General features: G+C 45.3%; 1 protein-coding gene across 3 annotated transcripts in view; it reads right to left on the bottom strand.

Moving 5' to 3' along the window:
- The window catches only part of PPM1H (protein phosphatase, Mg2+/Mn2+ dependent 1H), a 261,618-nt gene that overhangs the window by 144,270 nt on the left and 89,659 nt on the right, over positions 1 to 27,689 (bottom strand). For all 3 annotated transcript variants that reach the window (XM_053555420.1, XM_053555421.1, XM_053555419.1), the window contains exon 2: positions 4,367 to 4,532. In XM_053555420.1, coding sequence (XP_053411395.1) covers positions 4,367 to 4,532 — 166 coding nt within the window. The remainder of the gene's footprint in view (positions 1 to 4,366; positions 4,533 to 27,689) is intronic.

Here is a 27,689-nt window from a genome sequence, read left to right as displayed (position 1 = left end):
TAAGTTAAGGGTATGCCTTCTAGATGGGAAAAGTCACTGGCCTCCCTTAACCAGCATGCTCAGGGGCCTCTGCTAATAAATTGTTCATTCAAAGTAAAAACCAAATTCTGGAGAACAGCCTTCCAGGTCCTGCCAGATTGCCTGATCCCACGCCCGCGATCGCTTTGCAGACATTTCCCACACTCTGGGCTTACTGTGTTCCTGCTCCAACCACAAGGGCCTCCTGTCTAACGCCTGAGACCCGGGGCCTGATCCCACTCCAGGGCTTCTGCAAGTCCCGGAATGTTCAGATGCTCTTCCTCCAAATAGCTGTGCTTTTCAGCCCATGCCCACCATCCTGGGGACACTTTCTTAGCCGCCTGGAACCTCACACCTGCTGCATTCTGCTTCCCCACTTGGCCTTCTCTCCACAGGGCTGGTCATCTGGCACACTGTATGTTTTATTTGTCCCCCTACCCCACCGAAAATGTTCCTATGAGTAGGGACCTGCCTGTTTTATTTCCTGCCAAACCCCCAGCACCTAGTTCCTGGTACAGCCGGTGCTCACTGATTCATCTCCCACACTATGTCTCGGGTTTCAAGTTCTTAAAAAGTAACACAAACAACAACAATAAAACAGACAATTCGATTTAACACATTGACCGGCCACACTAGAAAAAACATTGTTTTTTTCCTTGGGGGCCCATGTAGCTCCCAAGGTACCCAAGGTAAAGAGACATGTGAGTTATATGTGCTCCACGAGGCCCCTGGCTCAAAACGAGTTACTATGTTAAAAATGGACAAAAGACTTGAATAGACATTTCTCTAAAGAACATGTAGGAAGGGCCAAGAAGCAAATGAAAACATGTTCAACATCATTCGTCATCAGGAAATGCAAACTCAAACTATAATAAAACACCACTTCGTTATTAAAAAAAAAAAGTAAAAACAAAAGACCCACAACAGAACAGCAAATATTAGTGAGAATGTGGAGGAATTGGAACCCTCCTGCACTATGGCAGGAATGTAAAATGGTTTAGCCACTATGAAAACCAGTGTAGTAGCTCCTCAAAACAGTAACGGAATTATCACATGACCCAGCAATTCTAGGTGGGGAGTAGGAGCTGGGGGAGATATTTGTATACATCTGTTTATAACAGCGCCCTTCTCAAGAGCCACAGGTAAGCGATATCCAGGTGAGTGGATGATAAAGCAGGCACGTGGTGGAAGGGTGGTGCCACTCCACCTTCAGAAGGAAGGGAATTGTGACAACACGCGTCAACTTGAGGACGTTACGCTACGTGAAATAAGCTGACACACGCAGACAAGGATTGCATGATTCCACTCACATCAAATACCTACAGGGGTCCGTTCACAGAGACAGGACAGGTGGGCGGTTGCCCAGGGCTGAGGAGTTAGTGTTCAGAGAACGCAGAATTGCAGTTTGAGAATCTGAAAAAGTTCTGAAGACAGACAGTGACGGCTGCACCAATATATGGAGGTACTTATTGCTAAAGAACTATATACCTAAAAATGGTAAAAATGGTAAATTTTATGGTCTGTGTGTTTTACCACATTAAAGGAAAAAAAAAGCAGGCTAGACGCAGTGGCTCACGCCTGTAATCCCTACACTCTGGGAGGCCAAGGCTGGTGGATCCCTTGAGCTCAGGGTTTGAAACCAGCATGAGCAAGAGTGAGACCCCCATCTTTACCAAAAATGTGAAAATTATCTGGACATCATGGTGGGTGCCTGTAGTCCCAGCTACTTGAGAGGCTGAGACAGGAGTCTGAGGATGTTGTGAGCTGTGATGATGCCATGGCACTCTAGCCTAGGAGACAGAGCAAGTCCATGTCTCTAGAAGAAAGAAAAAGCACAAAGCAGCATAGCTCTTTCCCCAGACTCAGTAGGAAGCCTAACATGCCAGGCACACAGAAGTGAAGCTGCTGGGCAGGGCAGGAAGCGGGCGCGGCTCAGCTGGGCTGCTGCCTCCAGCTGCATGAACCCCACAGAGACTGGGAACCAGGCAGGGGAGGGTTACGCACTGCTTTCACTGTTTTTTTTTTTTTTTTTTTTTTTTTTTTTTGCAGTTTTTGGCCAGGATGGGTTTGAACCTGCCACCTCTGGCACATGGGGCCGGGGTGGGTTTGAACCTGCCACCTCTGGCATATGGGGCTGGTGCTCTATTCCTTTTCACTGTTCTTAAGGACAGGAAGTTAAAAACTTATCCCTGGCCTCATTTCTAGGAGGAACTTAGCAAAAAGGAAAAAGGCCATCACCAACGGGCCTCGGGCCAAACGTCAGCCCTGACTTGTTTTTACAGAAACCCCCAGGGGGAGGGGCGAAACAGGGACAGGACGAGGAGCAACCTTAGTCACTGGCACCTATATTCAATTAGCATTAATGCCTCACATTCCTCAAGCTCTTCAAAATAACTCAACCTTCAAAATACTTGTTAAAAGAAAGGATAGAATGTCTAGTTCACAAATGAATGAACATACAAAATTCTCTGGGCATTAGCCACAGAGCATGACAGAAGTGAGGCTGAGCTCCAGATGATAATCACTAACATTTATTAAGGATTTTTTTTTTTTTTTTTGGTAGAGACAGAGTCTCACTTTGCCGCCTGTAGAGTGCCATGTCACATGGCTCACAGCAACCTCCAGCTCCTGGGCTTACGTGATTCTCTTGCCTCAGCCTCCAGAGCAGCTGGGACTACAGGCGCCCGCCACAACGCCCGGCTATTTTTTGGTTGCAGTTTGGCCAAGGCCGGGTTTGAACCCACCACCCTCTGTATATGGGGCCAGCGCCCTGCTCACTGAGCCACAGGTGCCATCCCATTAAGGATTTTTTTTATTAAGGCATGGTGCAACATTTCCCGCAGATTGCTGGATTTCAGATTTCCAACCATCCTCCTTCTACCATTCGGGAGTTACTATGTTGTTATTTCTTTTTATAGACGACAACACTAAGCCTCAACGAACAACCTACTTTTTGAAAATTAAAAAAACAGTAAGTGGTAGGCTGTGCAAAGCCATCAGGATGCCATAGCACCTGTCCACTCACCCACCATCACTCCCTACCGCCCCTCTGAGGCCTCAAACCCGGCTCCCAGGGAAAGGCCTAACGAAGCCCCTTCAGCCTTAAAAACATGTATAATTGAGGTGACCTCCTGGGACACTGTGTTTATAACTCCAGACTGAAATAGGACTAACGAAATCAAATAGTACTTATTATTCCCTAAGCAGAGATGCAATCAGATACTATTTCTTAGACTAAGAAGAAATTTCTAGATCTTTTAAAATCCTATAAACATTTTTACATGGGCGGCACCTGTGGCTCAAGGAGTAGGGCGCCGGTCCCATATGCTGGAGATGGCAGGTTCAAACCTAGCCCCGGCCAAAAACCAAAAAAAAAAAAAAAACAAAACATTGTTACATAAAAGCATCCTTAAAATTATTAGCATGACTAGTCACGTTTGGTCATCCCGTTCAATGTCTCTGCAGGACTACTCTCTGGGGGACACAGTGCTAGGTATTCCCCATCTTGTCCGAGGGTTTCTTCAGAACTTTCTGAGGACATGTCTGTCTTATTCTCTGAATCTGGAGAGAGGAGAAATACTTGGTGGCTTGCCAACAGGCTTTCAGTCTGCAAGGCCACCCCACAGGCTGCAGCAGTTTGGAGCCAATGGGAACAAAGACGCCTTTGGGGGAGCTTCAGGCCCAGGCTTGGGATGGACAGCTGGGGCGGGCGGGCCGGGGAGAAGGGGCAGCCTCGTGCCAGGAATCTGAGCCTACAGTGAGAGCTGTTTCCACCCCTCACCACAGGTTTTTGGACTGTTTCCTCACAAAGACCTAAAAACTTATCCCTGGCCTCATTTCTAGGAAGAACTTAGCAAAAAGGAAAAAGGCCATCACCAATGGCCCTCACCAGGAGCTTCTGGGCTGTTTGCTGGCTCCTTCAAAACCAGCAAACTTTGTATCAACACTTCCAACAGATCTTATCCATGGTGTGGGCCTGTCATTTACTTTAAGTGTTAAAAGCACAAACACCAGCTCTTCATAATATGGGCCATCTTCAGTGTGGAATGTGTGACTCCCTAGGAACGGCTCAGCACCCCACTAACTCCGGGGATGCTCCTTCTCCATTCCAGATCTGGATTAAACCCCAATATCCTAGCATGGGGCTAGCAGGGGTGTGCAGGATTGTTTGGGGGCACACATTAAAAATACAAATGAAAGACGGTGAGCAAAAAGAAAGGTCTGTGCACAATTGTTGTGATATTCAACACCAATGCCTGCATGTGGCCCCCCGGGCGCAGGTTGGACACCCGTGCCGAGCGCGGGCTGCTCTTCTCCCTTGGAAGCCAGCAGTAGAGGAGGGTCTTACCGCATTCTCCCTCAGCTGCAGCCCTTCCCCATTAGGGAGGGAGGAGCGTCTCTTGGACGAGTTCCTGTTTGGAGTGGAGGCGACGGCCCCTGCTTTCTTCCTTACAGTGAGCACCTCGCAGCTGGCCTGGTCTTCGTTGTGTGTGCTCTTCCCAGCGTTGATGACCCTGGGGAGGAAGCCAGAGCAGCGGTCAGGCAGGGTGACTTCCAGAAAGATGGGGGCTCCGTCCCTGCCTGGGCAGACGCGACAGCTGGCGCGAAACTAAAGCCTCGCTTAACGCAAATGACCCTACGGTCTTGGTATTTTATGTTCCCGAGTAAATGGATTTTTAAAAATGGAACTGTATTAGCACCCATTAAGATGTTTATGAAAGCTATTTTTTTTGCAATTTTGGCTGGAACCAGGTTTGAACCCGCCACCCCAGGTACATGGGGCCAGCACCCTACTCCTTGAGCCACCTTAGTTCACCTTCAGAGGCCTGGAGGATGCCATCAACAGCTCAGACTCAGCTTAGTCAGAACACACCAGGCAATCCTCAGGCAGGGCAACCTGCGGGCTGAACTTTTTGGCAGTTACATTGAAGACAGATAGGCTGGCTCTGGGAATTTGTTTCATTTCTCTCTAAGGAGTGAATAGCAAAGCCACCATCAATCTTATGGAAGTACAGGGCAGTAATTTATAGTCCACGGTAAATTCCAAGGGAACGGAGACTCGTACTTTACACACCGGGAAGAGAATGGATCAGAGGGTTACTCTTTTAAAAGTATTTTTAGTTCATTATCTAGAATTCTCCTGTAGAATAAGCCTTGCACCCTGATCTGATACCAAGACACCTAATAATGATATTGGCGTTGACACGATTTGATGTTGCTATGGTCTAATTATTAAATGTTTTAAGTACAGAAATGCTTCAGAAAAACACGCTATATCACCAGCATACTTTCTCTGTATCAGGTGACTGCAGACCCAACTCCTGGGCTCCAGCACTATTTTCTTTTTTTTTTTTGCAGTTTTTGGCTGGGGCTGGGTTTGAACCCACCACCTCTGGCATGTGGGGCCAGTGCCCTACTCCTTTGAGCCACAGGCGCTGCCCTAATTTCTTATTACATAATTAAGCAGCAGCTGAAATAAATTTCCTCAAGGAGCCCTCTCCTTGATTTGCCACTGGCTGTGTTTCCTTTCTAAAGCTTCCATGGTGTCACAGTAGCTAACAGAGCACAGAATTTATAGAACTCAGTGACCAAGAAAGCCTCTCTGTAAGTGTGGTGTGCTTGCTGCTGTATAATCTGATAGCCCACCCTCTTAACAGTCAAGTAAAAGATCATCATTTTCAAATGATTTGGAAAAAAATCTTTCTTATTCTATAATAATTCTAGATTCAGAGTAAGGTACAGAGCCCCGTGTTGCCTTTGCCTAACTTCCTCCAAAGGTAGCATTTTGTACAGAACGGTAAAATATCGATTAATTGATAGAGATATAGTGTCACCCAGGCTACAGACCTTATTCAGAGTTTACCAATTTTTACATTGAATAGCTTTAAGGACTGAGAATTTTACTGAGCTCTATAAGCCAACAGGTATATGTCACAACCAAACAGGAGATGGAAAGCAGGTTGAGATTTGGGTGGTGCCAGATCTAAGGGAGTTGGTTTCAAGCAATATCCTGCCTGACTCTATGAAGGTATTTCAGACATTTTAACATTTTCTCTAATCCTGTTTTTTAAATGTATATGCATTCTTTCCAAAAAATGCAGTGATTTAAAAGTTCATTAACATCTATTCATGTGAACAAATGCATGCCAGCCTATGTATTTAGGTTATTAAGTATGAAATGTCTGATTTCTCTAAGTACTAACTTTGACAGCTAATATCTCTGACATTTCACTTGGACACTTCTTATTTTATTTTTCCTCCAAAGGTACATCCTCATTCTTTCAAATGTGTGGTGTGCCTTGTGATTGTCTTTCAAATTATTTTTAGAGCAATTTTTGCAAAACCATGGATAAGTTAAAAATGTGTGGCATTTTTGAATATAAGCTCCTCATGGAACCAGTGTAGCGCAGACAGCTCGAAATATCAACGGAGTGTTAGGGAAGGACGTGGGTGATGAGTACACAGCACGTCGATGGTTTGAGAAGTTCCATTCTGAGGATCTTAGGCTTGAAAATGAGCCATATGGGCGACCTGAGACCAGGCTGGATGAATAATAATGAGCTGGAAGCGTAATGGAAGGGAATCCATCTCAACCTACATATGAGTTACAAAGAAACAAAGTTCCATGTTACTATTCTAACAATATTGGGCCTTTTGAAACAATCCATCAAGGTAAAGGAGTGGGATAGACGGTTCCGCGTGAATTAAATGAGTGGCAGAGGCGACAGAGTGTTGAAGTTCCTTTCTTTGCTGTCATGACATAAAGGTGAACGATTTCTACACTGTACTGTTACATGTGGTGAAAAATAGTTTCTTTTTTACAATCAGAGCATTTGGTGCAGGGGTCAGATAAAGATGAAATGTTGAAACACAGTTCAAACCCAAAGATACAGTAAAAAAACCTAACCGTGTCTGTTTGGAGGTCCAGCACTGCTATTACCCACCACAGCTCTGTGGATCCTGGTCAGTCGATTACAGCGCATGTCCACTGCAGCCAACTGGACGACACGGGGAGGATGCTGTGATTGTATGTAGACAGTTGTATTCTGCCTTTAGTAAGTTTTGCCTGTACCCATTCTAAGATGCACCGTAGCTGTGGCCCCACCCATTACCCTCCCTCACCCTGACCTCCCCCCTCCCTTGGCCCTTTCCCCACAGTCTTGTGCTGTAGTTGGGTTATAGCCTTCATATGAAAGCTATAATTTAGCTTCATACTAGGGCTGAGTACACTGGATACTTTTTCCTCCATTCTTGAGATACTTTGCTAAGAACAATATGTTCCAGCTCCATCCATGTAAACATATGGAGAGGTAAAGTCTCCATCTTTCTTTAAGGCTGCATAATATTCCATGGTATACATGTACCACAATTTGCTAGTCCATTCGTGGGTTGATGGGCACTTGGGCTTCTTCTATGACTTAGCAATTATGAATTGGGCTGCAATAAACATTCTGGTACAGATGTCTTTGTTATATTGTGATTTTTGGTCTTCTGGGTATATACCTAGTAAAGGAATTATGGGATTGAATGGCAGGTCTATTTTTAGATCTCTACCTATTCTCCAAACATCCTTCCAAAAGGAATGTATTAGTGTGCATTCCCACTGGCAGTGTAGAAGTGTGCCCTTTTCTCCGCATCCACGCCAACATCTCTGGTTTTGGGATTTTGTTATGTGGGCTACTCTTACTGGGGTTAGGAAAGTAGTCTTGATTTGCATTTCTCTGATGATTAAGGATGATGAGCTTTTTTTTCATGTGTTTGTAGATCCTGCATCTGTCTTCTTTGGAGAAGTTTCTCTTCAAGTCCTTTGCCCACCCTGAGATGGGATCACTTGTTATTTTCTTGCTTATATGTTTGAGTTCTCTGTGGATTCTGGTTATTAAACCTTTATTGGAGGTATAACCTGCAAATATTTTCTCCCATTCTGAGGGCTGTCTGCTTGCTTTACTTACTATGTTCTTGGCTGTGCAGAAGCTTTTTAGTTTGATCAGGTCCCAGTAATGTATTTTTGATACTGCTTCAATTGCCTGGGGAGTCCTCCTCATAAAATATTCACCAAGGCCAATTCCTTCAAGAGTTTTCCCTGCACTTTCTTCAAGTATTTTTATAGTTTCATGTCTTAAGTTTAAATCTTTTATCCAGTAAGAGTCTATCTTAGTTAATGGTGAAAAGTGTGGGTCCAGTTTCAGTCTTTTACAGATCACCAGCCAGTTAACCCAGCACCATTTGTTAAATAGGGAATCTTTTCCCCACTGAATGTTTTTAATTAGCTTGTCAAAGATCAAATAACGGTAAGTAGCTGGATTCATCGCTTGGTTCTCTATTCTATTCCAGACATCTACTTCTCTGTTTTTGTGCCAGTAACATGCTGTTTTGATCACTATCAATTTATAGTACAGTCTCAGGTCTGGTAGCGTGATTCCTCCTGCTTCGTTTTTATTTCTGAGTAATGTTTTGGCTATTCAAGGTTTTTTCTGATTCCATATAAAGCAAAGTATTATTTTTTCAAGATCTTTAAAATATGACAATGGAGCTTTGATAGGAATTGCATTAAAATTATGTATTGCTTTGGGTAGTATGGACATTTTAACAATGTTGATTCTTCCCAGCCATGAGCATGGTATGTTTTTCCATTTGTTAACATCTTCAGCTATTTCTTTTCTTAGAGTTTCATAGTTCTCTTTATAGAGATCTTTCACGTCCTTTGTTAGATAAACTCCCAAATATTTCATCTTCTTTGTCACTACTGTGAAAGGAATAGAGTCCTTGACTGTTTTTTCGGCTTGGCTATTGTTGGTATATATAAAGGCTACAGATTTATGGGTGTTGATTTTGTAGCCTGAGACATTGCTGTATTCTTTGATCACTTCTAAAAGTTTTGTAGTAGAATCCCTAGTGTTTTCCAGATATACAATCATGTCATCTGTGAAGAGTGAAAGTTTGATCTCTTCTGACCCTATGTGGATACCCTTGATCGCCTTTTCTTCACTAATTGCAATGGCTAAAACTTCCATTACAATGTTAAAGAGCAATGGAGACAATGGGCAGCCTTGTCTGGTTCCTGATCTAAATGGAAATGATTTCAATTTAACTCCATTCAATACAATATTGGCTGTGGGTTTGCTGTAGATGGCCTCTATTGGTTTAAGAAATGTCCCGTCTATACCAATTTTCTTAAGTGTTCTGATCATGAAGGGATGCTGGATATTATCAAAAGCTTTTTCTGCATCAATTGAGAGAATCATATAGTCTTTATTTTTTAGTTTGTTTATGTGCTGAATTACATTTATAGATTTACATATATTGAACCAGCCTTGAGAGCCTGGAATAAATCCTACTTGGTCATGGTGTATAATTTTTTTGATGTGTTGTTGGATTCTGTTTGTTAGGATCTTATTGAGTATTTTTGCATCAATATTCATTAGTGATACTGGTCTATAATTTTCTTTTCTTGTTGGGTCTTTCCCTGGTTTAGGGATCAAGGTGATGTTTGATTCATAGAATGTGTTGGGTAATATTCCTTCTTTTTCTATATTTTGGAAGTGTAGTAATATAGGTACTAGTTCTTCTTTAAAGGTTTGGTAGAATTCTGACCTAAAGCCATCTGGTCCTGGGCTTTTTTTTCTTTTTTTAGGGAGATTTTGTATAGTTGATGCTATTTCAGAACTTGATATGGGCCTGTTCAACATTCCCACTTCGTTCTGGCTAAGTCTTGGTAGGTGGCGTACTTCCAAGTATTGGTCAATTTCTTTCATATTTTCATATTTTCGAGAGTAAAGTTTCTTGTAGTATTCATTGAGGATTTTTTGAATTTCTGAGGGGCCTGTTATTATTTTATCTTTACCATTTCTGATTGATGAAATTAGAGATTTTACTCTTTTTTTCCTGGTTAGGTTGGCCAAAGATTCATCTATTTTATTGACCTTTTCAAAAAACCAACTTTTGGATTTATTGGTCTGTTGTATAATTCTTTTATTTTCAATTTCGTTTAATTCTGCTCTGATTTTGGTTGTTTCTTTTCTTCTGCTGTGTTTGGGGTTGAAGTGTTTTTCTTTCTCCAGTTGCTTGAGATGTCCCATTAAGTTATTGACTTCCTCTCTTTCCGTTTTCTAGAGGAAGGCTTGCAGTGCTATAAATTTCCCTCTTAGGACTGCCTTTGCAGTATCCCAGAGGTTCTGATAATTCATGTCTTGATTGTTGTTTTGTTCCAAAAATTTGGTGATTTCCTTCTTAATCTTGTCTATAACCCATCTATCCTTCAGCATAAGGTTATTTAGCTTCCATGTTCTTATATGGGTATGCAGATTCCTGTTGTTATTGAGTTCAACTTTTATTCCATGATGGTCTGAGAAGATGCAAGGGATAATTTTATTATTTTTATTTTTTTATTAAATCATAACTGTATACATTGATATGATCATGGGGCATCATACACTCGCTTCATAGACCATTTGACACATTTTCATCACAATGGTTAACATAGCCTTCCTGGCATTATCTCAGTTACTGTGCCAAAACATTTACATTCTACATTTACCAAGTTTTGCAAAAACCCATGTAAGATGCACGACAGGTATGATCCCACTCTATTTTTCTTAAATTTGCTGAGGTTAGATTTGTGGCCCAGGATGTGGTCGATTTTGGAGTATTTTCCCTGGGTTGATGAGAAGAATGTGTATTCAGTTTTGTTGGGATGAAATGTTCTGTAGATGTCTGTTAAATTCAGATGTTGAATGGTTAAGTTTAAATTTAAGATTTTTTTGCTTAGCTTCTTTTTGGAAGATCTATCCAGCACAACTAAAGGGGTGTTAAAATCTCCAACTACTATGGAACTGGAGGAAATCAAGTTGCTCATGTCTGTTAGAGCTTCTCTTATAAATTGACGTGCAGTCTAGTTGGGTGCATAAATATTAAGAATTGAAATCTCATCATATTGAGTATTACCTTTAACAAATATGAAGTGTTCATCCTTATCCTTCCTTATTTCCATTGGTTTAAAGCCTATTGCATCTGCAAATAGGATTGCAATGCCTGTTTTTTTCTGCTTTCCTTTTGCCTGGAGTATAGATGACCGTCCCTTCAACTTGAGTCTGTATTTGTCTTTTAATGTAAGATGAGATTCTTGTATGCAGCAGATATCTGGCTTGAGTTTTTGTATCCAGTCAGCCAACCTGTGCCTCTTTAGAGGACAGTTTAAACCATTCACATTAATTGAGAATATTGATAAGCCCTTTGAGAGTCCGGTGGAGATTTTTAATCCTTTTGGGACTGTGGAAGTTGGAATTTGATCAAAATTTTCTGGGTGGGTTTACTTTTGTGGTGGAGAATTATGCTGGTCTTTATGGAGGATAGATCTGAGAATATCCTGGAGAACTGGTTTAGTTATGGCAAATTTCTTCAACATGTGAATGTCTTTAAAGTATTTAATTTCTCCATCATAAATGAAACTCAGTTTAGCTGGGTGCAGGATCCTCGGTTGAAAGTTATTTTGTTTTATGATATTAAAAGTCAATGACCATCCTCCTAGCTTGAAAGGTTTCAGCAGAGAGATCTGCAGTTATTCTAATATTTTTGCCCTTGTAGGTGATGGTTTCCTTTCGTCTGGCCGCTTTCAGAATTTTCTCCTTCATATGAACTTTAGTGAAATTGATTATGATGTGTCTGGGGGATGTCTTATTTGGGTTGAGTCATGCTGGAGTTCTGAAACTGTCTGCGATCTGAATTACAAAATCTTTTGGCATGTCTGGAAAGTTCTCCTTCATAATCTCATGGAGAAGAGTCTCTGTGCCTTGTGATGCCACTTCATCACTTTTGGGGATCCCTATAAGATGAATATTGGTTTTCTTCAAATTATCCCAGAGCTCTCTGAGAGAGTGATCTGTTTTTGCCCTCCATTTATCTTCCTCTTTGAGAGTTTTGGAGCATTTGAAAGCTTTGTCTTCAATGTCAGAAATCCTTCTTCTGTTTGCTCCATTCTGTTACTGAGGGATTCTACTATGTTTCTCAGATCTATGAAGGCTGCAACTTCTTGTCTCAATGTGTCGAAATCTTTGGTCATTTGGTCTTTGAATTCGTTGAATTCTTGAGACATCTTTTCGGTTACTGCTTGGAATTCCAATTTGATCTTATTTGCTATCCAGATTCTAAATTTAATTTCCGAGTCAGCTATTTGTTTGTGCATGGGACCTTGTGCTGTGTCTGCCCTGTTGTTCCTTAGGGGAGTTGATCTACTCTGATTATTCATATTGCCAGAGTATTTCCGTTGATTTTGCCTCATGATTGTTTTTCACCATTGCCTCTGGCCGTCCACGGAGTTGGGGAGGTGTCTCTCCAAGATTAGACCCCAGCAGGATCACGCTATTGTTGCTGGATCTTTATAGGGAGTCACCCTGTGTAGCTCCTCTGGGGCTGCCCCAGCCAGGGAGTTTTGGTTGTGGAAGCAGCTCCAGAGTGTGACACACCCAGATCCAGCAACAGGGCAGGGTGGTGGTGCACACAGTTCTGGGAGTGCCTGGTACCCAGTGACTTTGGCACAGAGGGCCCAAGGCTCCAACAGTTTCTGGCCAGTAGAAGGGCTCCGCGCAGAGGCAGGGAGGGCTCCGGAGGGCATGTGGCTACCAGAGTCCCTGGCCAGACTAGCAGGCCAGTGTGGAGGCAGGGAGGGTACAGAACGGAGGATGCAGGGTTGCGCAGCTTCCAGAGTTCCTTTTGGGTGTGGTCAGGGTGTGCAGAGGCCAGGCGGGTGCGGGTCGTGGGTCACCGTGCTGCTCATACAGAAGTCCAGGCAGGCATGGGTTCGCGGCACAGCTCTTTCCAGGGTCCGGGTGGGCACTGATTGCGGGTTGCAGCACAGGTCTTACCAGGGTCTGGGCGGATGCCGATTGTGGGTCGTGGCGCAGCCTTTTTTTTTAATTGTTGGAGATTCATTGAGGGTAAATAAGCTCCGTTACACTGATTGCATTTGTTAGGTCAAGATTTAGGTTTTGTTTTTTGGTTTCTTTGTTTGTTTTTAGAAACAGGGTCTCACTTTCTCGACCTTGGTAGAGTGCTATGGTGTCACAGCTCATAGCAACCTCCAGCTCTTTTGGGCTTAGGCAATTCTCTTGCCTCAGCCTCCTGAGTAGCTGGGACCATAGGCACCCACCACAACGCCTGGCTATTTTTTTGTTGCAGTTTGGCTGAGGCCAGGTTTGAACCCTCCACCCTCGGTTTATGGGGCCAGCACCCTACTCACTGAGCCACAGGTGCCGCCCTAGGTTTTGTTTTAAGTAGATTGCTGCTTACAAAATTTGGAAATCATTGCTCCACACTTTGTGTAAGGAGGTGGGGCTCCTGCTGATCCATGAGGTCACACAGGCTCTGGTACTTGTCACACACTCTCCTGATTGAGGGGTGGGGAGATGGAGGCTTCAAGGCCTTCATCCTCTTTCCTCTAAGGAAAGGCATTTTCACATGGCTTAGGAATAGAACATAATTCTTGTTTTGTTTGAGACAAAAATCTCACTTTGTTACCCTGGGTAGAGTGTAATCATAGCTCACAGCAACCTCAAACTCCTGGGTTCAAGTGATTTTCTTGCCTCAGCCTCCTGAGCAGAGGGACTACAGGTGCCCACCACAATACCCAGCTATTTTTTAGAGACGAGGCTGGACTTAAACCTGTGAGCTTGGCAATCCACCCACCTTGGCCTCCCAAATGCTGGGATTACAGGTGTGAGCCACCATGACTGGCAGAATGTAATTCTTGAGGACACAGTGAGGTTACCTGTGTGACAATGGTTAATACTGCCACACATACTGCCTGAGCTAAGTAACGTGCCCCAAGTTCCATGGCCAGGAAGGACCCAGGGGGGATTTAGAATGAGGCTGCCTCGACCCCCACCCGACCTCTTCCTATTAGACTACAGGGACAGTCTGCGACAGCAGGACTCTGTGGGAAGCACCCAGAACAGGCAGAGAGGGCAGGGCTGGTGCAGGACTTAGGAGAAAGGGGACTCTCTCCCTGCTTCTCTGGCTATTGAGGGGTCTGTGAGAGGGGCCAGGGAGGGGTAAGAATGGGTGGCTCAGGTCTAAGTGTCCCCAGAAATGCACGCACGTGGCTTAGGCCAAGTGACTAGTTTGCAGAACATGCATCTGTCCGGAGCAGCCAGACCAGGTGGGGAGGGAGGTCCAGAAGACCATCTGCTCTGCTTAGTCGCTGGTAGTGACCTCCCAGCAGCACACGTGGGGAGGACTGCTCACTCAAGATGCTGCTAGGCCCCCGAGGTCTCCCACATGAGTGGGAGGTTCAGCTGAGGAATGCTGAGGCCGAGGTTCAGCTGGGAAAACCAGTTCACAGCAACCTCTCTGCACTGCCCCCGACAGGATCCTGGCTGTCCTTCCAGAACTTGGCATCAGACAACATTAGCACCTAATCTTGTGCTGGGCCTTTTTTGTTTTTTCTTTTAGGGGGTGAGGGGAGTTGTTTTGGTTTTTGAATTAAAAAGGTATCACTGATCTCCAGTTGCTGGTGCCAGGCTGACTCAGCGGCCACTGCGTTTCCAGCAGTCCACAAAGCTGCTGTGATTACATGAATCACAAGTCACTGCCTCATAGAGTGCTGTCTCCTACCCTTCTTAGTGATTGTTAAACTCCTCTAACTTCAGCAAGAAGTCTCAGAAACCTGATTTATGCAGAAGAAGCCCAGCGCCCTGGACAACAGGGACTTACGCAAGGTCACACAGCCCGAGTGCGGTGGAGCCGGGAGCACTTCTGAGTTGGAGCTGTCTGATTTCCCTGCCCTGCACCTATTCTTGTTGGAACTGGTTCCAAGGTCTGCCCTCTGACTTCACCGTGTCACTTGAATACAGCTTGTGAATGACACCAGAGAAGCGTGAATAGATCAGAAAGGAGGCAGCTGTCCTCTCCCTGCAAGCCTGCTTAGGCAGAAACCTACCCTGTTTCCCCGAAAATAAGACATCCTTCAAAAATAAGACCTACTTACAGGAAAGATAAGACGTCCCCTGAAAATAAGACCTAGCGCATCTTTGGGAGCACACCTTAAAATAAGACACTGTCTTATTTTCGGGGAAACATGGTAATTATTATCCAGCCGATAAGAGATTAAATATTAAGCATTTAAATATCAATTTAAAGTCTTTGCTTTTAAAAATTACAGCTCTAATCCCACATTTATATTATTTCAAATTCCATACTCTACAGAGTTTTAGCAGAAAGATCTATTCTTCTCAATTTACTTTGGCTTTAAAGCTTGAGCACCATCAACTTAAATATTTTATGTTGCTCTTCAAAGGCAAATGCTTTGTTTACTAAATGTAAATGAAACCTTTAATCTTTCTAAAAGTCATTGAGAAAAACTTGGTGGGTCAAGCTCAGAGCAGCAGGCCACTGAGAGATGGAAGCTTCCCTCAGATGTCAGCGGCTATACGGTTTATCTGCAGCTTACCCTCCCTGGTTATGCATAAAGTTAGCAGTACCTTGACATCAACAGCAAAGACTAACTGCGGGCATTCTTTCTAGGCGTCCTCAAACTTTTTAAACAGGGGGCCAGTTCACTGTCCCTCAGACCGTTGGAGGGCCGGACTATAGTTTAAAAAAAAAAAAAACTGAATAAATTCCTATGCACACCGCACATATCTTATTTTGAAATAAAAAAACGAAACGGGAACAAATACAATCACACTGCCTCATGTGGCCCATAGGCTGCAGTTTGAGGACCTCTCCTACTCCTGATGCTTATTTTGAAAACCAAAAAAAAAAAAAAAAACAGTGGATCACAAATCATCACATCTTTGGTCACACTATCTTCCATCTTCACAAAGAGGTAAAACATGTTCCTTGACATGAAACCAGAGATGATAGATCACAGTAGGCAAGGACAGGGGCCATCTCCCTAGCACATAGCGGGTACTCAGCAAGTGTTTGTTGAATGAATGAATGTGTAATAATCAGCCCTGCCACTTGCTTGCTGTGGAGAACAGTATCTCACAGTTGTCTGGAAGTATCTGGGTGCCCAGCTGCTGATAGCATTTGCATGTAGTAATTAACTCACTTTGTCGCCTTGTTAAATCTATCAGGTAGTGACCACTGTTTCCCCTTTTTAAAGGTAAGTCACAGCTAGTGAGTGGCAGAGTAGTTTGGCCAAGTCACTTGACATCTGCCAATCTCAGTTCCTTAGCTGTGCTGTGTTCAATGAATTCTAAGTCTCACTAAGATGAGCAAGTCTGTGTTGGGGAGGGTGACTGTACTCACCTAAATCAAAGAACTGGGTCATCATTTTGAAGTGAGGATTAAATTCAGGTAAGAGCAATGTTAGAGGTTGAAGGGGAAGCACAGCTACTGTCCCTGCAATTTGGAACGTTCAGACCCAGTTCTTTCAACTCTTCAAAGAACATGACACATGTGCCCCGGGAGAGGCACACGGGAAGTTGAGCTTGCTCATCTGCTGCTTTAACTGACCTCAATCTACCTCCAATTGAACCAAAACACCCAGGATTTTCCCCTCTTGCAAAAACAGGTAAACACAGAACTTCAAGGACTTGCAAGTCAAAAATATTTTCTGTGTATCAGACGGAGCTTGACGTTATGACCTAAATACCAGGCGTGAACACGACAGTGAGATCACAGCAATAGCAGAGTCTACCTAAAAAGAGCAGGCAGTTGGTTCTTTGTCACCATCACACCCTTGTGAGACGTGCTTTTCTTCCTTCTGTTTGTGAGATGCTCTAATCACATTTATTTTTGTCATCAATTCCACCTGAATTTCAGCAGAAAAGTCCTGTTTTTAATGCACCTGTTAAATGATCAAGTCATTTTCTTCTCCTCTGCTCACAACTTTGACGCCTAGGGCACTTATCTGATACGACCCAGAAAGGATTCCTGTTATTAAGCACAGCAAACAGGTACCTCAAGTGTTCTCAAATAGCGGGCCCTTGTCACAAAGGCCATTGGCCCAGAGAACTGTTTTCAACGAGAATCCACAAAGGATTGACATTTTTTTTTGAAGGCTTCCCATGTGCCACCCATCGTCCTAAATACCTGACAGGTGGTGAGTCACAGAGCACAACCCCCTTGGGTCCCCACCACCAGGTACACAGCACAACACAGACAGCAGGGACAGGGACAATGGTCAGACAGACCTGTGTGTTCTTGGGCTAGTTACTTTCTGTCCCTAAAACAAGGGCAACATCGGTCACTTCCCCTCATAGCAGAGTTGTAAGAATTAACTGGCTAGCATGAAACATATTTGCTGGTGTCTGGCACACAGTGAGCCCTCCCTGCGCACTATTTCATTACAGCACATCAGAACAAAGCTAGCTGACTCTTCTGCTGGCCCTGGGGATGTTGTCCAGCCAGTTAGAGCCACCTCCCTCCCCTTCCATCAGCATCCCTCCACCTGCCTCATCACCACCCCTCCACCTGCCTCATCACCACGTGGCTGGGCACTCCCAGCCTTCATGTGGCAGGGGACTTCTCAGGACAAGGAGCCTGAGCAAGCCCACTCCTCTCAGTCACGTGAGTGATGGTCTCTGTACACAGGAATCACCCCGCAGTTACAGATGGCCACCTCCAGACTCCTACCCAGACCTCCCTGCATACACCTCCTCTAGGCCTTAGGCTCCTGGCACTCAGGTCCCAGGACAAGAGAAAAAGACCAAAGGGAAAATTTTGTTTTGTTTTGATTATTGTTGTCTTTCTTTATAAAGAAATATAAAAGCCTGAACATTTTTAGGGGTGTCCAACCTTTTTTCCCCTTTGCCTCGCATTGGAAGATTTGTCTCAGGCTACCCTCCGGTAAATAAACACCAGTGAAAGGTGATTAGTGTTAAAAAAAAAAAAAAAAAAAAAAAAAGGCCCAAGCACACTTTTCATGATATCTGATAACAGATAAGCAAAAAAGAAGTCCTCACAAAATCAGCGTGCGGGCTGCAGGTTAGATACCCCATAACTAGAAAGTTTAAGTGTTAACACCGCTGGGCAGGCTGTGATCACAGCAGTTAAGGAAGAGGTAGTTTACAAGGGCCATCAGGTAAGGAGAGATACTGCTGATTCACATGGAACTGAGAAGTAGGGTGGCGCCTGTGGCTCAAAGGAGTAGGGTGCCGGCCCCATATGCTAGATAGAGGTGGTGGGTTCAAACCCAGCTCCAGCCAAAAACTGCAAAAAAAAAAAAAAAAAAGAACTGAGAAGTAGGGAGTAAAATGCTTCAGGGGGAATGCATAATTTATAGAAGACCAAATGCAGCTATCAATTACCAAAATTCTCTTTTCTCAGTAACCTCTTGGGCAATGTTTTGCGTGGTTTTCTGAAGTGGCTGCTGACCAGCTAGGTAGGCTGTACACAATGACAACTTAATTCCTCCTTCCAGTAGTCACCTTTCCTTGGGGTGTGTTGAGCGGGACCCTAAACCTCTGAGAACAGCGGTCAGCTGGTGGCAGTCAGATCACCCTTCAGGAGAGACAGCCTCTCCCAGATGCTGCAGCCGTGCTGGGTGGGAGGGGGACAGGAGGCCACCCCACCCATTCAGTTCTCAGTTCATGACCAGAGTAGAGAGGATGGTACAAATCAGACTGTCTGTGAAGTTTGGCTCTCAGGGTTCAGAGGTGACCACACACCATCTTGGCCCTGTGTGGCGGTGGCCCAGCAGCCTAAGTGGGATCTGTGGAGTGGGCAAAATGAACACAGCCCCTCCACCTGCCAGCTCCCAGACCCTGTCTGTGGCCAATGAAAAGATGTGGCCAAAAAGGGCTTGAAAACTGGAGTCTCAGGAGCTGCATCCAGCCCCCAAACAGGTTGGTATTTTTAAATTTTTGCTCACAAAGTCTTCTTAGTTTTAAGGTGAATTTGTTGCCAATATTTAACACTGGGATACATACCTTAAAACCTTAATTATCCCATTTTTTGGGAAAACTAATACATCTGACAGGCTAGACACCTGTCACGTGCCTGTGTGACAACAATCAGCTGGAGCTGAAGAGCGCCTGACCCACGAAATAGGACATGTCCTTGTTGGGCCACCCCTGCACTCACTCTGTCCACTTCTGCCACAGAAGTGACCAGCCAGGTCCCATGGGCATCTGAATCTGTAACCTCCAGGACTTGGTGAATAAACAGAGAAAATGATTGGATACATAGTGTATACTGAAATAATTAATTTTGGGCCTGACGTGGTAGCTCATGCCTATAACTCAAGCACTTTGGGAGGCCGGGGCAGGAGGATCCTTGAGCTCAGGTGATCATCGTATGGGGGTCTGACAGTTAAGTTTGTGAACTTGCTACCATGCACTTAACAATGGCAGCACTGTACAGACAACATGGTAAGTTTTCACCACCTTGGTATATCAGTATCTCACAGCTGTGTTCCTGTCAACCTGTGGCAGTGTCCTGTTGAATGGCATTCAATATTGTTGTTGCATGTTTTCATTATTGTTGTTGCATGTATTTGTGTGTTGAAGGATGACAGCTCTGATGGTCATTCCAGAAAAAGAGTTCCCAAGTTGCTTTGAAGGGGGACAAGGTGATGGCGTTGGTATACAGCTTCCCAAGGGGCGTCCTTCACACATGAATGTAATGATAGCAAAGAGGAAGGAGTGAGTTTTCTAGGATGAGTTTGCAAACTTAATTGTCAGACGTCTTACATCAAAGCAGGGAAGATGGGGGGGCAGGCAGGTTTTTTCTCTGCTGGAAATGTGGGTGGAAGTCAGGTACAGCAGTGAGGAGCAGAGAGACTCAGACCCAGACCCCGTGGGTTTGCATCCTGGATCAGCCACTAGGTAGCTGCACAGCTTCTGCCGTGCTGTTCCCCTGTGCCTCGGCTTCTCGTCAGTATGACAGGGCTATTTCACAGAGCTGTGCTCACAGGCTGATTGTCTGCTGTTGGAAAACAGAACCGTTTGCTGTGTTTTACATCTAATTGTTTAGTTAATGCTTTTAACCTTCCATGAGAAGGCTGCTGTCATTGCCTTCAGTTTATTGGTCCCATCATAGGCACAAGGTAGGGAACCTGCTAGACCAGCTACACTGGCATTTTTCATGCCATCGAGATTTAAAGTAATGTACTGTGTTCACACAAATGATGCTCTTGCACTTAGCTGCAAAACAATCTATACGTGGAACACAGGTGATACAGGAACTGACGTGTCACATGGCTTCAGCACTCCAATATGAAACTTTTTCCATGGCCAGCACAATATTGCTGCAAACCTACATTAAGAGCAATAATTACTTTTCCCCTCATGACTCCAGCCTTTGTTGTTGATTTTTTAAAAATGAAAACATACTTTATTTTAACTGAAAATAATCTGCTTTGGAAAATCTTCACCCCAGTGTTAATTTGCAAAAGAAAGTTTGTTTCCAGATTACAGACTGAACACCACTTCAGGCAGCCCTGTGAAAGCCACGTTGTAACCTGAGCAAGCATTTGTTACTCTGTCCCCAGCCCCAGGGCAAAGTTAACAACCCAGACCTCCCTTTACAGGGAAAGAAGGTGCCAATTTAGGCCTTGAGGCTCCAGAAGAACCAGTCTGGGTTCTATTTCAGTCTGATTGATTTCCACCCTCAAGAAGCTAGAAAGTGCAGTGAGACTTTGAACAACGAGACACAGCCCTGAACATGAGCTGGTTTAAATGAGACGGGTGCAGGGGCTAGCAACGTATTTCAGTTAGTCAAAGACAGATGTGTCCTGCAACATTGGCTCTTGACTTTGGTTGTTTTCTTTCTATCTCAAATCACACAGCAGTGTTGAGGCACTCAATAAATGTTGCTTTAATGGATCAACAGACGAACTCCTTTTCACCATAACATCCCATGGGAGAGACTAGAATAATCTGCCTGTTTATTTTCTAAAGTTTCAAATACTTTGGGGCTTCTCATCCTTGGTTTCAAGAGAAGTCTACATTCCAAAGAAAAATAAATTTATTTATTCTTTCATTCATTTATTTGAGACTGAATCTCACTTTCTTGGGCCCGGTAGAGTACTGTGGTGTCACAGCTCACAGCAACCTCAACTTCTTAAACGCAAGTGATTCTCTTGCTTTAGCCTCCCAAGTAGCTGGGACTTACAGGTACTTGCCACAATGCCTGGCTATTTTTTTTTTTTTTTAGAGATGGAGTCTTGTTTTTGCTCAAGCTGGTCTCAAACTTATGCGCTCAAGCAATCCACCTGCCTGAGCCTGTCAGAGTGCTGGGATTATAGGCCTGAGCCGCTATGCCCAGCCAAAGAAAAATTGATTTAACTACAAGTAGCTCTACTAGAAAATGAGCTTAGGAGCAGGACAGGTAAGGGGAGCCCCAAGCACCTCCAGGAGAGAATTGGCCAAGGCAAGCCAGGCTCCAGGGCAGTGCAAGGTGGCATCTCAATTGGAACTCCCCGGCTCCTGCCTCACACCCAGGTGCTTGCTCTGTGGGCAGTCACAGGGCAGTGACAGTCACAGCGAGGAGGGGTGGGGTGGCTCTTCAGGCTAGTGAGAAGGAGGAAATTCCAGACATTAAGGGAGACTTGGAGTAATGGAAAGGCGGTGCTGAGACTTTAGGTCTGTTTAAGGCTGCCCAGAAATGCAATGAGTTCCCTTAGCAAGTAGGAATTCCCATCCTCAGAAATGTCCACAGCTGGTTCGTAACTTTTGCTGGGATACTCCGAAGAGGTCTGCATTGAATGGGAAGTTTGTTTGTTTGTTTGTTTTTTTGTTTTCAGACAGAGCCTCATTATGTTGCCTTCAGTAGAATGCCATAGCATCACTGCTCACAGCAACCTCGAACTCTTGGGCTTAAGCAATTCTCTTGCCTTAGCTTCCCAAGTAGCTGGGACTACAGGTGCCCACCACAGCACCTGGCTATTTTTTGGTTGTAGTTGTCATCGTTGTTTGGCAGGCCCGGGCTGGATTTGAACCTGCCAGCTCTGGTGTATGTGGCTGGCACCCTAGCTGCTGCGCTATAGGAACCAAGACTGAATGGGAAGATTTTAAGGATTCTTTTCCCACTTTTGTATCTAAATTGCCACCTCCTCCCATCTTGCCCCCATCCCCAGTTAAGACAAAATCTAACTGCTTTCAGAGCTAAGATTAATTTACGTGGTATATAGTTTTAGATGAGACGAAGGTGCTTGGCTTGCTAGGGTAATGCTCTGGTACCCGGTACGCCACATTTGACACGTTGGCAGGTGTCTATAAGTGGAGACCTCTATCTCCAACTAACCTCTAACGTGGGGGTGTGCAAATGAGCCTGGAGCACTGCTAGGCCCCAGGGCTCCCAAACAGACTTTCCTTGGGGATTCTCTATAGTCTCTAGGCTTCATCTGAGACCTAAACATGAGGCTTCCCCAGGTGTCTTAGCAGCCAGTCTCCAGGTGCCTGGCTGCACTTCCAGATGCTTTGGGCAGGGGGCGGGGAGCCTGCATCTGCATGCCACATGCACTCCAACGGCCCAGGCCTGTGTTCACAGCTCCTTCCTTCCCCCACCCCCACCGTCTCAGGCACAGTCTTCCTCCTGGTGCTCCTGGTCTCAGCCAACCAAGAGTTCCAGGAGCGTCGCTACCCCCAGGCTCCTTGCACCCCTGCACCTGGCCCCCCAGCCGTGCACATGCCTCACAACCGTGATGACTGCCCCAGGTCCATGCCTTGCTCAGGCCCCACCCCATCGTCCAGCCACCGCTGCCTAAATCCCCCAACCTGTCGTCTCTTCCCTATAAGTCCTGCTTGGCAGGGCCAGATGGACCTTCCTCACCCCCCAGTGTGGCCATGTCTCTCCCACGATCAAATAGGCTCTGCAGATCACAGGGTAGTATGTGAAGCCCTTCATTTGTCCCAAGAGGGTCCCATGACCAGGGGGTCTCACACAGCTCCTCCTCCTGAGCCATCAGTAACATCCAGGGTTCACAGAAAACACTGTACACCCGTGATTCCCTCCCACCCACAAGGACCAGACCTCCCCCTAGTCTGACAAACATCCCCTGAGTGTCAACATGTTTCCACATGCATTTGTTCATGCCATTCTTAATATTGTGTGTGGCCGCTGAGCAGCGCAGCACTCACTCTGAAGGAAATCACCAGGAATGTGAGCTAGTTCCTTAGCTCTGCCGCTTACTAGCTGAGTGCCAGTGATGTGGGCAGGATAATGGGCCACGTGTGACTGAGAGGATGCGTGACCTGGCTGGGACATGTGTGCACCTGTCCTATAGATGCTGTCTTTCTGGCCACCACCCTCCATCCTGTTCACAGAGTTGTTCCGTGACCACAGGTGACTGGTTTGGGGATGGCCACATGATCCACACTGGGCCAATTAAGGCCCCTCTATGAAAAATGAAATAAAGAAAAAAGTGGCAGAGGAGGAGAAGGGGAGAGGCAGAAAGGAGAAATGAAACGGATGATGTAAGAGAAGAGAACAGATCAGAAACAGAAGCTCAGCAGCGTCCCCAATTCTCGCTGCCCCCAAGACCCGTTTGTCCTTAAAGCCTGGGGGTCACTCAGGTATTCTCTAACAAGTTCTCCTTGGTGGCTGTCAATTGTGACACCAAGGAATCTAGCAGCTCCCAACTCTCAGCACATGCTCATCGTACATTAATATTAAAATGTACGTCCCTCACCGGCAGGGGTAGAATCCTATCTGATTTTCTATCCTGAGAGACTGTATGGAGCCTGGTAGTCACACACTGAACCATTTGTTGACTTCAGGGCAGAAACAGTAGCCTGGAGCCAAAATTCCCATCATAAGCTCAAAGGTCTTTAGATACCTTCCTGTGCTGAGGGTTAAAGGAAGCAGGAAGCAGCGACCTTTTGACAGTAGTGAACAAACGAGTCAGTGAGGTACACACAGTGTGCCAGTGGTCAGGCACATTTAATCTTTTAAATATTTTTATTTTTTTGAGACAGAGGCTCACTCTGTAGCCCAGGCTAGAATACCCTGGCATCAGCCGAGCTCACAGCAACCTCAAATTCCTGGGCTCCAGTGATTCCCCTGCCTCAGCCTCTGAGTAGCTAAGATGACAGGTACATGCCACACACCCAGCTAAGTTTTTAAAAAAATTTGTAGGGATAGGGTCTTGCCAGGTTGCCCAGGCTAGTCTCAAACTCCTGGCTTCAAGTGATCCTCCTGCCTTGGCCTCCCTAAGCCCAGAATTACAGACGTGAGTCACTATGCCTGGTCAGAATATCTTTGCTTAGTATCAATTGGGCAAATCAATGTTTATTTTGAGGATTCCTGAAAAAGCTGCATGGTATGAATAAATGTTAAACTCATGTAGAGAACTATTCACTGACGCTTTCAAAAGAAGTCAGAGCGATGTTCAGAAATTCAGCAACTGAGGAGAAGGGATCCCCACTCCCAGCTATGACCCTGGGACATGGAAGGACTTAAATAAGTCTCAGAAATCACTGGAAATTCCACAGACTCAAAATGAGGTAACTGTTAAAATAGATCTCATTGTTCCAGAATCCTGGCTATGGTAATAAATAGGTTCTCAATGGCTGAGAATGAATTTTAATAGCGGAACCAGAGCATAAGAGAGGAAGTCAGGAGGAAGAATTTTTTTTTCATCAAAAGGATCATAAGGCTAATTTTCATGTAATTACGTTTCTAAATTGCATATATTTTGGTATGCTGGTTGCAACATATCCTTTCTGCATTGAGATTAAGTATAAATTAATTAGCACCTAAATAATATAAAACAATTATACCCTACATTTTCGAAATACATTCTAACTTACTAACTCCTTCCTGAAAGGGCTGTGGTCCAAAAGTTTGTTAAGTGCGTTGGCTGATGAACTTGACGTACAATCTGACCCAAACCACCACCGACCTGAAAATATTATTAAACCATAACATAAAAAAGTACAATACTCAGCGTCTCAGACGCTACTTACGGCACTGTTTCTCTGGGAAAGTATACTTAGAATTTCAACTTCTGTTGTTAGGACAGTTCTCAAAGTTTCCTGTGCCTGCAAGTCACCTAGAGCACTTTCTACTACAAAATATCACTTTCTGGGCCCCAGTTTCAGAGATTCTGACTCGGTAGATGGGGGGGTGTGACCCGAGAAAAGCTTCCAAGTAGTAGTAATCCTTTTGGGTCAGCGATGACAACCGAGGTGCCCTCTCCTAGGTGAAACTCGGAGCTTTGGATCTTTGCGGGGCTGTGTCCCCCTTTGCCCCGGCCCGCGGGGAATTCAACGGGGACCTGGGAAACAAAGGGGTCAGTCGAATGAGGGGACAAGAGACACGAAAGAATGAGAGCAAGTCAAGAGTCTGATCAAGCTCCGTCGAGTTTATTTTTCAGCTGGACTTATAAGCACACAAACGAGGAAGTAACTAAGGGCTGTTCCTAGCAGGGCGAGGAGGGGGCTAGTTTCTGGAAAATTACTAGGAGAAGGACCCTAAGGCGGGGGGTGCATTTTTGAGGAGATATGCAAGGGGAAAGTACCGTTGCTGTTTATGGTTGAATTACTGAGAATAGTTTGCTCGTAAAATCAAGATAGCAAGGGGCATTCTTGTGATATGTTTTGGCTCCCGGCACCCCTGCACCCTTAGCCTCAGTCCACTGAGCTAGAATGGGATGTCATTTCCCTCTTACGGCGCTTCTGGTGCTGGTTGGTACTGCCCGATGCAGAAGCTCCAAACTGCTAGGGACGGAAGGAGCTGCCATGGAGTTAGGGTGGCAGGAACGTAAACTGGGTGTGGGGGTGGTCACCATGAGTGGCTGCTTCCTGGGCAGGGCAGGGGGATCCCAGCTAAGGGCAGAGATAAGAGCAGTGGCTGGCCACTGGCTGCAGGTCTGCGCTGTGGGAGCCCGACGGTGCCACACGCGACCTGCTTCAGTTCTCCTTTCTGTCTCTGACTCTCATCCCCCCTCTCCGTCAGCCACCTTTTTCTTTATTTCACTTTTCTTTTTTTTTTTTTTTGTAGAGACCGAGTCTCACTGTACCGCCCTCGGGTAGAGTGCCGTGGCGTCACACGGCTCACAGCAACCTCTAACTCCTGGGCTTACACGATTCTCTTGCCTCAGCCTCCCGAGCAGCTGGGACTACAGGCGCCCGCCACAACGCCCGGCTATTTTTTTGTTGCAGTTTGGCCGGGGCTAGGTTTGAACCCGCCACCCTCAGCATATGGGGCCGGCGCCCTACTCACTGAGCCACAGGCGCCACCTTTATTTCACTTTTTAGTGATGGACTTTAATTGGCCCAATGTGGATCATTGGGATGTGGCCATCCCAAGACTAGTCACCTCTGGTCATGGAACAACTATTTGAATGGGATGGAGGAGGTGGCCAGAATGGTTGACAACAAAAACAAATTGTCAAGAGGAGGTGGGGGGGAAGGCAAACAACTCCAGGAGGCTTGTTTCCCAAGGAGGAAGTGGCTGCCATGGGGTAAAGGCTTCCAGGCTGCTCAGCACATCCACCTGGGAGGCAAATGACCACCTGGGGCAACTACTCTTATATGAAGGGTAATTATATGCTGTCTGCATTCCTAATTATTAACCACAAGACACGTACTGGAAAGAAAAACCACTAAGATAACACTTGTAAATACTTCATGCTTTAATTGCATATTATCTCTTTTGAACCTCCCAACAAGGTAAGTTGGGGCTATATCACTTCTGTTTAAAAAAGAACTAAATCCAGAAACCGACTAACCCCGGGGCAGATAGCCATTGTGCGGTAGAAGCAGACTCAGGTCCCCAGATCCCAAAGCCTATGTCCACTCTCCCCACGCTGCAGCATGGGAGGCTGAGAAGCTTCCAGAGCCACAAGAAAAACTGGGCCCCATGGGCATCACAGAAGCCCAGGGTGTGCTTTTCTTTTTTTTAAGACATAGTCTTACTATGTTGCCCTTGGTAGAGTGCTGTGGTGTCACAGCTCACAGCAACCTCAAACTCTTGGGTTTAAGTGATTCTCTTGCCTCAGCCTCCCAAGTAGCTGGGACTACAGGCGCCCACCACAACGCCCAGCTATTTTGTGGTTGTAGTCGTCATTGTTGTTTGGCAGACCCAGGCTGGGTTTGAACCTGCCAGCTCTGGTGTATGTGGCTGGTGCTCTAGCCGCTGAACTACAGGTGCCGAGCCTCAGGGTGCACTTTTAAGAGAGAAAGTGTCAGGTGCCAGGAAAAGCTCAACTGCTCACTAGACCTGGCAATTAAGAGGTTACTGGGCCACTAGTAGGGCCTATGAAACTGTACTAAAACACTCCCCTGAACCAGGAATGGGAAGTTTATGGTGATGGCTCCCAGGGGGTCTTTTCACTGAATGCTCATTTTTATGAATAAGCAGGGTACAAAACTTAAAATAGTATCCATGTTCCTCCATAAATAGATTTTAGCTCTAATCCAAAAGTGACTATTAAACAACTATTTTGAAACACCTTCACTAATTCTAACAATTAAAAATAGCAACCCTAGGCTCAGCACCTGTAGCTCAGCGGCTAGGGTGCCAGCCACATACACCAGAGCTGGTAGGTTCGAACCCAGACTGGGCTGCCAAACAATGACAACTACAACCAAAAAATAGCCATGCATTGTGGCAGGTGCCTGTAATCCCAGCTACTTGGGAGGCTGAGGCAAGAGGATCACTTGAGCCTAAGAATTTGAGGTTGCTGTGAGCTGTGACGCCACAGCACTCTACCCAATGTAACAGAATGAGACTCTGTCTCAAAAAAAAGCAACCCAACTCTGCAGATGTAGAGAGAAGGGAAC

Source organism: Nycticebus coucang, chromosome 12, assembly GCF_027406575.1.
Source record: "Nycticebus coucang isolate mNycCou1 chromosome 12, mNycCou1.pri, whole genome shotgun sequence".
Lineage (NCBI taxonomy): Eukaryota > Metazoa > Chordata > Mammalia > Primates > Lorisidae > Nycticebus > Nycticebus coucang.
Note: the sequence above shows the minus strand (reverse complement) of the source record. Positions and strands in the feature narration are given on the sequence as shown.